Raw genomic sequence first — 13,561 nt, forward strand, 5'->3', positions numbered from 1 at the left:
AAACGCTTTGTTTTAGCACCTGTCTCTTAAAGCCCCCTCACCAAAAAAGCCCAGTCTGTTCTGACTGGCAGCTGTTTCTGAGTCTTTTGCAAGTTGGCAACTCTGCACTGTCATTGCAGCCAAGATAATGATTAAAACAGTGTACAGTGGCACTTTCTATTGTGGAAAAGTAGCCAATAAAAGCTTTAAAAACAAAATCTTAAAAACCAGACACGTTCCAGCAGGAATATAATACACAATTGGGAAGTTATTAACAACATCAGCAAACAAGATTACATGTTTCCTCGACATTAGCATGTTGGTACATGTGGCAGTGTTGGCTGCGTAATGTAAAAAAATGCAGCCGTGGGCCTGAAGCAGATGGCCATATGACGAAATTCATCAAGCCATGTTAAAAATTAACATCTGACCGTGCAACATTATTACAGAAAATTAGAAAAATGAATAATGGATCCCCTTTAAGTACACAAGAATGTATGAAATGAAGAAAAGCAACTTTGTGACCATGGATTTTTGTCATTAGTTGAGTTTGAAGAGCTTTTATGAAATGTGCGTGTGTCTGAAAATATGGTAATCACCAAACATGAAGACACATTATCTCAACAGAACACTGACAAATATTACACTTCTAAAACTGTGTTCACATGATGGCAGAAAAATCAATCTTTACTCACCCAGCTAGACATCTGGAAACAGACAATCTAAACTTATCACACACACACACACACACACACACACACACACACACACACACACACACACACACACACACACACACACACACACACACACACACACACACACACAGTCCAACATTTTCTGAGTGACTGACAGGTTCGTTATACGGCAGCCTCTCTGCGGCGTGCCGGGTATTAGAGTGTTGCATTCCGACTGGACAGACAGATTCACAGATCTATCAGCGAAGAGCTTAGAAAACCCAAAGGGAATCAACTGCAAATTAACATGGTCTCACACACATTAGCACCAGAGGTATCATCAAGTCAATCATACTTGATGGCCGCCTGAGAAGAAGCAGCAGCTGTGTGTTTGAGAGAGCACTTAAAAGAATCCAGCCTCCAATCTCCTTCTATTTGACAGTGTGCAACATACTTCTGAATTAAAAAACAAAATGTTCTCTCAAGCAAACATTTAGGGCTCTATTTTCCTGAAACTGGGCTCAATATGCAATTTCCATGACCAGAGAAGCAATCCTGAGGAGTGATTGAGTAATGATGGTGACACCATTGTGTCAATATTTATCCTCCTCTATTTACCTGTTCTTGTTGTCTTGCACTGTCCCTTTGCCCTACTGCTTTTGGCTTCGTACTCAGTGTTTACATGTTATGTTTACCTCGTGATGTTGCTGTTGATTCCAGTATTGCCTTGCGAAATATAATCTTGTGATGGTGAACAGTCCACAGTGATGATTCTAATGACTAGTGTTGCCCCAAGCAAAACACCAGACCTATACAAAACCTCAATGGCACAGTTAAGTTTAAGCATAAATTGAAAAGATGCCTACTAAAATGTTTTAGTGAGCATTGTGGACATTTTACTTGCAACATTATTTTTGGCCTAAGGAAAAAAAGTACCTATATTGCATAAAACAAACTATAAAAATCACATGAGATATGTTGTCCTCTCCGATCCTTATAATGCATATAAAGAGTTTAAATACATTTCAAACTATCCATTATTTGAAGTGCCCTGTTACCTACATCAAATCAAATCAAATTTAATTTGTATAGCACCTTTCATACAGGCAATTTTCTCAGATTCCCATGCAGACTGTTCCAGTGGCTTGAAGCACAACAGCTAATCTAGAAGCTGTCCATATATAGTAATTACAACAGCCTTGGTTTTGACTCCAGCTGGATGTTTTTGTTGCATGTCATGACCCATCTTTCTCTCCCTCTCTGCTTCTGAAAATGAAATTAAAGATGCTTTGTCTAAAAAAATACAGGAAAAACAAGTGCACATAATTAAACCATCCATCAAACTCCAGCCTGGCCCAGATAAGATACCTGCATCTTTGGAACCTTGAGAGACGGGCTGTGTAAACAACCTGATGGGTGTGTCTGTAAAGCAGATATTTTGACTAACATGACCGATAACACTATATTTGTTTTTTTTCCAAAGCCTCATAAATAAAGCAAAAGTCTAAAGCTCAATTGCAATGGTCACCTGAGGTCACAAAATGATCTGAAATGCACCTTTACAACTTCGACCAACTGTAAACACTGCAAGAGCCACAGCGGCTGAATGTATTTTGTATGTCTTTCTTGTTTAGGCAGAGATGAAAAGGCATTTCAGGGAGCACAAAGAGACTAAAATGGTCATTATGTACAGTCTACAGTAATTTGTCACTAGAATCTCATTTTCTGTGAATTCAAAGGGAAATGGGACACCATCCTTTTTCATGGCAGCACAAAAACGACTGCAGAGATGTCAGAATAACAAAAGAATGATAGCCTTTTTATCTGCACACTGCAGCCTGCTCAAAGCTTTTGTTAATATAACTGTACACTTATCATGATGTCTTTTGTCAGGGGGGTGTAGCAGCAGCTGTCACTGTAAATTTCCATCGCAGGTCATTTAATGACAAACTTTAGATATATAACAGATGAGTGAAACAGATTAGGTATGGACTCATGCTTATCTTGAACCAATATCATTGCCGTGATTTAGAGCTGCAAACTGGAGAGAATGAGTGGTGTGCTTATAAGAGCAGCACGATGCCTCCATATGTGGCTCCACTCGACTGAGTGACATTAATGACACGTGAGATTTACTAAATCTTTAAAGGGATGAAAACTAATGTCCATTAAGAGATGAAAAATATGCAATTATCCCTGTATTTCCACAGATGGCACAATAAGAATTTTCCTTAACAGGTACATCGCTTTGAGGAGGAAAAATTCTACACATTCAAGCAATTAACTCCTCAGAGAGTTGTCAGCTGAAACACTGTGTGGCCCACGCAACGTCTCAAATACTGAGACTCTACCATGTCGTTCAACCACCAGAGGGAAGAGGAGTTGTACTTGTTAGTCACTAACACTCAGTGACAGGGGATCTGCTAACACACAATGCCCAGAGAATACACTGATTACTGCAGGAAGGGCACACAGATCATCCGGGCATACGTTAATCTGCGCTGTTGAAATTGCTGTGAAGAGCAGGAAATGAAAAAATTAGATTTTGCAATAAAAGAAAACTTCCAATCTTATGAAAATCGTTCTTCTTTTGATTATTGTGTCGCTTGTCCTGTTGGGCTGCTCATCCGTCTCCCACCTGAGCATGTTGCAACAATCTGTTATCCCTTCAGGCTTTATTTACTAATGTGGAAAACACAATCGCTCATCAAAGATGCCTGGGAGTGAGATGTAAGTGGGAGGCAAAATGAAAGCAAGGACAGAATAAAAGGCTTGAATGAACAGTAACACCAAGAACAATGCCTGCTAATTACAGCAGCCAGAACACTGCAGAACAAACAGCTGATGATTTGAGAAGAAGAGTCTGCCTCTCACTGATAAACTGGAATCTCATGCATAAATTGTTAACTATTATCTAGGGCTGTCAGACAAAAAAAAAAATCAATCTCGATTAATCATAGAATTTCAATAGTTTATTGCGATTAATCACATTTTTAATAACGTTTTCAGTTTCATTATTTTGCATTTCAAAACAGTTATGAAGTTCATATTGACAAGATGAAGTAATTATTAACGTATTGTCTTGAGTCAAATGATAGCAAAAAAACTGTCATTGAGATATCTTAAGGTCAGAGGTCAAGGGACCAAAAATGACCAGTTCATTTTTCCATCACTAAAACTTTGCCTAATTGTGTAGTGTAAATGGGTCCCCTTCCTGAGGAGCTGGCAGGACATGGTACCACTGGATCCCCCAAGTCTTTTAGTTTCATATGATACCAGTATCACCACTCTAGCTTTAAAACTCAGCCTGGTACAATCTCTTAAAGATGGAAATGTTTGCTGGCAATTGATACGATTTAAAAAAAACAACAACAAACAAACACGTTGTGTAAGGACCTAAATTGGATCAGTTAAATGCTGACAGCCCTAATATTATCTCATTGATTTCTTTTACTTTTCACAACATACACATCCTTAAATTCTAATACTATATTCTCACTCTGAAACTGAACTGCTTTTTGATCAGCAATGTCATCTGTGTCCAGACACATGAATCCAGCCAGCCATCTCTGCGTGGCCAATCTGTGGTTCTCAGGAAGAAGCTGTGGTCTATGTGACAGCCTTGCCCTTTCCAAAACAGAAGGGTACAAGCTCACTCTGAAATCAATTACCCTGGATTTCCTCCCACTATGTCCCTCAGAAGAGAGCTGGCAGCACACAGTCCTGCTCCCTATCATAAGGTCAGCACCAGACCAGTACTGACCAAATGCGTCCAATTTATGCTCTCATCTGAAGTCACGGAGGCACAGAAAAGATGAGATGTGGAGAGGGTTTATTTGCATAATCACAGCTAGAGAATATAGCAAGAAAGCAATTTAGTCAACAAGCACCATCACAGCAGTCATTTTTCTTCATAATCTGTTTAAAAAATGCTGTAGCTTAAACCAGTTAGCATGGTATAAAGTGTTTCAATAGCATCACTATTAGATTGTTTTATTTACCAGTGGAAAACACAATGTTTTTGTCTAACAACCCCGACATCCCTATCAGATGAGCTCAAGTATTGGCCTGTTATATGGATCTGCACTTGTATAGCACCTTTTTAGTCTTCTGAGCACTCAAAGCGCTTTAACACTATATGTAACATTCACCCATTCACACACTGGTGGTGCCACCTGCTACTCATCTTAAACATTCATACGCATACACACACCAATGGCACAGACACAAGGAGCAATCTGAGGTTCACTATAGCACCTGTAGACGAGCTGAGGATCAAATCCACGCTTTTTGATCAGAGGACGACCTGCTCTACCTCCTGAGCCAAAGTCATACCCATCCACTGGAACCACGTACAACAAATGTTCAAAATGGGTTATAAACTGAATGTTAAAACTATCAAATAGATAAAATTGGATATAGTTCTGGTATTTATTTTATATACACAAAATAAATTACTTAAATGGTATACTACGCAGGACTTTTCCTGTAAAACAAAGTCTAGACTCATACAGAAGTAATCCCTCTCAGTCGTCATTTATGACCCACTAGAAGAATGTGGTGATGTATTGATCTACAGAGACTCTTCACGCTAGCTGTATTTTCTTATTTTCTGTGTTCAGGATGTTTCCGGGTGTGTACCCCCACAAGGTAGAAACCAGGCGCCACATCATAAATAGCAGGCATCCAAGAGGAAGATATGAAAACTGCAGACACAGCACCGAAAGAACGTAAATACTGTGAGGCAAAGTGCTGAGCGGAGTGAATCTTGGGTTGGCTTTCAATTTCACTGCCGACACTGTTTACAAAACTATTGACTTGCATAGAAGATATTTGAGCTTTTTGCAGTGTTTATTCCTCACTGTTTGGTAACCATTTCAACAGTTTTTTCCATTATATTTATTTCTTTAATCTACTTCTTTTAGCTTATTATTTAAGCCCTTTATCCTTTAAAGCTAATTATATAATTATATTAATGTTTATACATTACTTTTCACATTAGCTGACTATTTCAACAGTGTATCTATTACTTAAGCAAATTAACTTGCTGAGTTAAACTGTTGATTTATTTATTATTTTAACTATATAAACTGTTTATTTATACTTTTAGCTCTTACCATTTACTTCTCTTTACTTTTACTTCAAAGCTTTGTCCATTACTTTCAGTTTAATCTCAGAACCCATCAGCTATCAGTCTTACAAAGATATGCAGATATCCGTTTACAGAATTTATGTTCAGCTAACAAATGCAACCGTTAAGCCACTGCTTTTAGCTGATTCATTTGTTTATCTAATAATTTAAGTCAAGTCAAGTGGAAATTTATTCATCTCCAGAGGGGTGACAACAGTACAGTACAGTACAGTACAACAGTAGCACAAGATGGTAACTACTCAATCCTATTTGTTATTTTTTTATTATACACATTGTTATCCATACTTTTAAGCAATATCAACTATTTATGCATTACTTTTAGCAAATGATTTCAAATTAGTGGCTCACTTGCAAACTAGTTTTCACAACTGTCAAAAGCAACAGGTGGTACAACTAACTCAGGCAGAAAATCAAGATCACACCAATCCTGTTTGACTGTTTATTTTCCTCTTTAGGGCAAATATTTGAATAGATATTCTTATTCAAGTCCCACATTAATTTTTGGTTGATTTCAGTTAAAAGTAATGTAACCCTGGCACCTGCACCCTTTGTGGTACAAAATACACTATGCAAAAAAAGCAAAACTAATTGAGAATAAACTGCTCTTAAATGATGGATCATGGTGATAACCATGAGACCTCCATAAAATATAAATGTTGATACATCTGGCCTGCCTGCTGCACTGCGCCAGCCTTCTACAAAATCATATCATTCTGTGCAGCACACTTATTAAAATAGGAAAAACAGTTAGACTGTAGAAAGGGAGTTGATCTCAAGAGAGGGACATGACTCATAGCAGAGTCAGGAGAGCTGCTCGGGTCAGCTGCAGAAAACAAAGTGTTAAAGGAAGCAGATGCAACGGGAGGAGAATACATCTTGCTGCACTGCTGTGTCGCTGAGCTGGCATGATAAAGGCAGTGGCAACAAAGATTTGGATGCAAACAGTCCATCTGAGCCAACACACAAGCTCAAACATGTGCACATGCACTGCATAACCAAAACATGAGGATGTGGAAACATCATGGGAATGCAAATGTCTGTGGGGTTTTATTTTTCTTATTGCCTCAGAGAGCCATGAAAACAAAAATCAGAAATGTGTTTCTGCTGCAGGTTTACCTCTACAGAAAGTCAAAGGCCCCTGTTGTTTTCAAACATACAATGAAACAGAGCTTGCGGGTGCATACTGCTGCCTTGAATAACATATCACATAATTTCAAAATACTGTGATATCTTTCTCCCAAGATAAATTTGTTATGCCAAAGTTGTTGCAGCTGTATCTAAAATAGCTATATTATGACAGAACTGAATGTGAAGTGATCATTGGCCTTCAATTTGCTTCTTCGCTTACAACGGGAGTAAATGGCTGAGCACAGTAAAGAATAAAGTGAAAACATTCCAATTTAATGTAATAATCAGCTGCATAAAAAAGAAAGTTAGAAGAAAAACTACCTGTCCAACATGTTGTATTATGTTGGTCAAAGTGAGAGAATCTGAAACTGCAGATTGTTAGAAACTCCAGAAGATGCATATGAATTCCAGCAGTTAAAACATACAACAAAACTTTTTACTAAAGTAGACTTTCAGTGTGGAAAATACACTACAATTGATGTTTTTCATTTCAAGGTGATACAATAATGTCATGTTTTAAGACAGGGGTCGCTGGCCAAGTTCTCTCCTGGTGAGCATGCTTGAACATTCAAGAGAATAAAAACCTCCAGAATTGTTTTGCTTTTTCCATCTATAAACTTTAACTCTATCACTCCAAAGCTGAGTAACATTCCCTTAACTTTCCTCATTTTTGTGCTCAGCATACCCCCTTGAATGTTTAGGAGATTAATGCAAATTGAGATTGCATGTGCTTGAATTCGGCACCTCTCTCCATAAATACGAGACAGGAAGCATTTGAAAAAAAAAACCAATTGTCAGCCTCTTTTGAAACTGTCTTGAAATTTTAGTGTCAAGAGATGAGAGTGCTGGTTATGTTTACAAGTTGCACAGTTTAGGTGCAGCTTGTGAAATGAAGAGCCAGTTTTTAAGCCTTTTGCATCCTTGCTTGAAAATTAAACGATGGGGACAAAGTCTAAATAGGGAAAATTCTGTAAGTGTGACACAGATGTGAAAAATAAACTATCGTACAAAGTGAGTGGTACAGGAAAGGTCATATATTGTTGTTTTCCCATTGTCCCAGCATGGGGACCTCAGCAAATATCCCTGCAGATTGTTGTTTTGCCAGTTTACAACATACCTGGCTTGACCCTCCATGAATGTTCTTCACTTACAGTGGAATATATGGTAATTGCCTACCTGTAATGACACATTCCCCCAATATTCAAATATGCACAAAATGTCCTCCCACTATACTGATAAAAATATATATAATGAAAAAAAATTGCTATGCTTCGACAGGAAACCATGCACTGGTGTCCATAATAATTTTTAGCGACCTTAACCATAATCCTGAATAAACTTAACAAACGTACAACTATTACAGCTTTTATTATTCTTATTATTACTGTGTCTAGTATTACAGTGTACAGCAGTACTGCAAATGGTGTTGCCTGTACCCCTGCAGAAGCCCTTGCTTAACTGCTGGTGATTGATACAAACAATGTAAATGTGCTGTACCATCTCTCTGTGGAAAATTATAATGTAATATGATTGTTATATAGGCTATAACACTTTCAATCATTATTTTTTTTGTAAAGTGTTACTATGCCATGACAATATCACAACAAAAATCATAAAATATTATGTCACTACAATGTTGACAAATGTCATTTAAAGTCATAGTATAATGTGTTATAAAGATGTTTAAAATGTCAAAGTATGTCATAAAAAGTCAGTCAAAAAAACATAGAGTAGGATGCCATAGAAAATGTCAATAAAAGTCAGTGTGAGCACCTTTTCAACCCCTTTATGTACTGGCTATTAAAAATGGTAAAAACTTTGAGAACCCCTGATCTAAGATTTTTGTTTCAAAATGTTTTAAAATTGGCATTTTAGCTGTTAAGCCTCTAAAAATGTATCCTGAGGGGAATTCCTTGACCCCCTGCAGGGTTGGGTAGCAGAAGGTGTAGGCTGAAAATGCCCCCCGCCCCCCTGAATGTTAACTAGGTGATTATGTCCCTGAGTAAACTGCATAAATGCATATACACAAATTCCTTTATAGTTACTGTTTTTTAATCTAAAAATTGGGAGCTAAATGGGCGGGTATCTGCAAAGAGCTTGTTACATATCCACAAAAGAGTAAATCTGAGATTTTTGGTTTCCAAAGCAATTAAAAAGAGATATTAGTAATTGATGCAAAGGTAGTGAGCACATTCAAACTCCACGGGTCTCAAGGAAGCCAACCTAGGACCTTCGTTCCTGTAAAAAAAAAGATTAACCAGCGTGTTGCCCCCGCTTTAGCTAAAAGTCCTGTTGTTGACAAAACTAGACTCAGTGATGATGGCCCACAGCAACCCTCCCTTCCTACATCAGAGACTCTTTTTATCTAATCAGCCACAGGACATCAGCACCATTTTCTTTAAACTGGCAGGCAAAGCAAATTCAATTTGTACAGCACTGCATCAACAACACATGGATTTGTTCACATGAGTAACTTGTTTGTTGTGTGAATGTAAACTAGAACCCCTCAGAGACAGCAACATCATGTTTGCAAGACCATCCTTATTAGCTTGTTTGCATTCACAGCCCATCCCAAGTGGCAGCTAAAGCGAGAGATGCTGTCAGGCAGCCTGGCGTGATATGCAGCCTCGTCAGCACATATACTGTACACAAGAAGGCAGTCAGACTGTCTGCTCCCTCACATCTACACATGTGAAAGCTGGAAAAGGATATCATGCTTAATATATACTGAAAGCCAGCTGAATTCTGCCCAAAACACCAGCAGATGTAAGTGAGTGTGCCTGAGAAGCACACCACAGAGAGCTCCTACTGTGTAAGCTGTAGAAGTATAATATTAAAGTTATACATCCACTTTCTGAAGGGATTAACTACGGGTTTGTAGGCACAGAACTGTATAATTGCTAACATAAAAAGTGCCGTCTCATAAAGCTGGAAATGTTCCTTAAATGTGACAGCTCCCGGTGTGAAGGTATGCCAGACACTAACCTTCTCTCTGAGATGCGAGCAGATGTCCTGCTGGTGCTGGTGGACTCTGTGGAGCTCCAGCTCCTCCTGGTGGGCATGTCTCGCCTCCTGCAGGGTGACCAGGGCTCTTGCCAGCAGCTCTTCCTGGTCCCGCTGACACTGTTGGGTCACCACTCTCAGCTGTGCCTGGGTGAAGCGCTGCCAGTCCCACACACGTTCATGCTCCATCTGGAAGAAACAACATGCAATGAGAGGGTGTTTGCACATGAAATGAGGTGACACGGAGGCAAAAACTGAATGTCTTCCTTGATCGAGCTCATTAATTGTATATAAGTAATAAGCAGTAGAGTTCACAACCTGTGATCCCAAAAAGACCCACCACTACCATCTTTACCAAAAGGTTGTTTTTTATTCATCTATAAAGCTTTAAAACAGATACTTCCAAACTATATGTCATCCCTTTTAACTCTGACCTCACATAAGACTGGTGCTTGGTCACAGAATTTATATTTCATTTTACTTAGAATTTAGATGTTTTACTTTTGCATAATGTCAAATACGTAAAATTGGGTTGTTGTATGCATGTAGCATGTAGAGCCACAGTGGCCTATGTGAAAACACAAAGGGCCTTGGTAGAGCCAGTGTTTGGTTTGTTCGTTTTGAGCTACTGTAGAACCACACGGCAGACTCCGTGGGAGAGGACCTGCTTCATACGTAAACGTAAAGGTCTCATTCTAAGGTAAAACAAGATTCTCAATTTCAGGTGATTATAAACTAATGCAAATATAGTTATGAATAGAATGTACCATATCTGTCAATAGATGCCTTGAACAAAAATCATTACCTGAAGCAAAAATTGATGGATGAATCTGAAGAAATAAGTGTGCAAGATTGTAGCACTGCAGCTCAAAAGGGCAACACTGCTGTATAATACACCGTGTTGTGCAAAATTGATGACACGCAAACAGAAATCCACAAACACCCTTACATGATATACTGTCTATAATAATGGCAGCAGGACCATGGGGAAAACTCGATGTCAGATCTGGCTCTGCTTGGTGTATAAAATGGTCCCTCTCTCCTGTCTGTGAAATGTCCTGAAGGAAAACAGTTCCTTTCTGTGTGAGGGCTGCCTGTAGCTATTCATCATTGTGTCAGTACTCACAGAGGCTGCATCACTTGGCTGCTTCATTGGAACAGAGGGAATGATATTCATCTATGGGCTAATAGCGGCTAACTGACGGTGGGAAGGCATTAGACGGCTGACTGGTTTTATTGAAAATGAGTGAGCTGACAGACCTGCCAACGGAACAGAAGCGCCAGAGGCAGTCGAGCAAATCCTGTTTATTAATGCACAACTTTAGAACTTGAGGAAGATCCACCCTCTGTTCGTCACTTTCTCTTGCCCTCTCCTTCACTACCCTTGCCTGTCTTGTGTTGCTATAAGTGAGTATGAACACAGTAATGTGTATGCTTACATGCTCGCGTGTTCACACTTGTCGTGCGAATTATGTTTTAAACAACACAATAAGACATAGTATGCATGTGGAACCATCCTCCGCACTGTGTCTGCAGTGCACTCATAAAGTGGCACGACATTTAGTTTAGCTGCTACATCCACACTGCCTTTGCGGAGTGCTGTCTCCATGAGGAGTGAGACACACAAAGGACAAAATAAAGCTGGCTGCCCAGACAGAGTCAGAAAAGGTAAGAAGTATGAATTATTTCCACTATTTCCTTGGAACATTATGAGTACATTACTATGAAATCCTGCTGGCACTCTGTTGGCCTTCAAATAGTTATGAGAGGACATCAAAGAGGGAGGCATAATAGACAATAAAGAGCCCCATCCAGCAGAGGGGGATGTCCTCTCTAAGCTTGTTGGAAACTGCAGGAGGGACTAGTTCAACTTAAGGTCAACAAAAGGAACAGCGAAAACATATCCAGTATAAAGAGATATTGATATGCACATGGATTGTAGTTAGAGGTCAGAAAAACTGCCATAAGCATATAGGTGCAGATTTTGAAGGGATGCAGTTGGCATAGGGGACGCAAGGTACGCAGTGGATGAAGGTGATGCAGGAGAGAGGAGAGGCAAGGGATGCAAGGAATATATTCCAACCCTCACTCCCCACCCAATTAAAGCATGTAACCCTTTGAAACCTGAGAAATTAGCTTAATTTCTCCCAAAAACATGGGAAAAGAAAATGAGCAATGAAAGAAATTACCCCCAAATTAACATAAATTGGTAAATAGCACAAGAAAACAAGAAAATTACCTGAAAATTAGTAAAAAAAAAAAAAAAAAAGAAATATTACAAACACAAACACAAACACAAACACACACACAAACACACACACACAAAAACACACACACACACACACACACACACACACACAAACACACACAATCACAATCTAAAACAAAAAGATAAGGTAAACAAAAGTTAAACTAATAAATAAATGACCTGGAAAACATTCTTAGAATTATAATAAGCTATAATATAGCTTTTTGCCCAAGATTTTTGAAAATGATTTTTTAAAATTTCTTCTGAGTTGCTCATTGCCTTTTTTTCATGTTTTAGAAAGAAATCACACCAATATGCTTGGGTTCCAAGGCCAATAGAGGATTTTTACTTTGATGAAATTAAATACATTTCCACCATAAATTGCTGCAGAAAAGGCACAAATTGATGCATAAAATTCACCATAATGCTGGAAATTAAGTTTCTGATGCTCAAAATTTCATAAAGGAAGGCACCCCACCCCCCCTGTTTCATTTGTGTCCTCCCCCTGTGTTAAAACAAAAACCTGCGGCCTTGGCTGTAAGAACATATTTTATGTTGGGATCAAGAGAGATAAGTGAGGAAATGCCACTAATGTAACTCTCTAAACCCTCTGCTACTGCTCAATTTTCCTTTGGATATTTCTCTGCAAGTTCAAAGAGGAGAAACTTAAATCTCACAAAACTCACATTTTTAAAGTAAAATTCCTAAAAACGGTTCTCTCAAACTATTCTTCCCAATCTAACCCTTGCAGAAAGAGAGAATATTCCAAACAGCGGATACCGCGAGCAATTTGAAGAGATATGGGAGCTAATTTATCACCAACGCTCTTAAATTGTTACACTGCACAAACCCTTTAACTGTGGTAATATGTCTCACCTGCTATCTGGCTATAAAACAGAGCTGCTGTATCGTGCATTAGAATTTAAATAAGACTCACAGAAGGGACAGAAAAGGATGCTTTCATCTTGAAATGATTGCACGCAAATGGAAGTAAATGGCAGGTGAGGAAAATATCAAGGCTCAAACAGGAGCAGCATTCAATGCTCTGAGGTGAAAAAAAAGAAGGGCTAAGACGTTCACAGAAACAACATCTGTAATCAAAGTGCTAACTATAGAATTTCTAATCAACCCATATGTCTGTAAAAGCAATGGGAATCATTTTTCCCTCAACCAATACAAGGGAAATATCTGCCTGAAGCAGACTGCTGCTTAACAGACAGGATCCTTATTTTTCCACTTAATTACTAATGAAGCCAAAAATATACAGATGCAGAGCTCACTTCAACTTGGGGACCATCCTTTGAGCTTACTGGATACTAATCAATGCCACACTTGTTCATTTACAGAAAACGCCAAGAGAGCATGCATAAAATC

At 38.7% G+C, this 13,561-nt stretch overlaps 1 protein-coding gene across 4 annotated transcripts in view; it reads right to left on the reverse strand.

The window, feature by feature from the left end:
• The window catches only part of LOC121949109 (coiled-coil domain-containing protein 148-like), a 37,656-nt gene that overhangs the window by 7,321 nt on the left and 16,774 nt on the right, over nucleotides 1–13,561 (reverse strand). For all 4 annotated transcript variants that reach the window (XM_088083198.1, XM_088083195.1, XM_088083197.1 and 1 more), the window contains one exon: nucleotides 9,922–10,128. In XM_088083198.1, coding sequence (XP_087939324.1) covers nucleotides 9,922–10,128 — 207 coding nt within the window. The remainder of the gene's footprint in view (nucleotides 1–9,921; nucleotides 10,129–13,561) is intronic.

Source organism: Plectropomus leopardus, chromosome 10 (assembly GCF_026936395.1).
Source record: "Plectropomus leopardus strain MGB_pleo_1.0 chromosome 10, ASM2693639v1, whole genome shotgun sequence".
NCBI lineage: Eukaryota > Metazoa > Chordata > Actinopteri > Perciformes > Serranidae > Plectropomus > Plectropomus leopardus.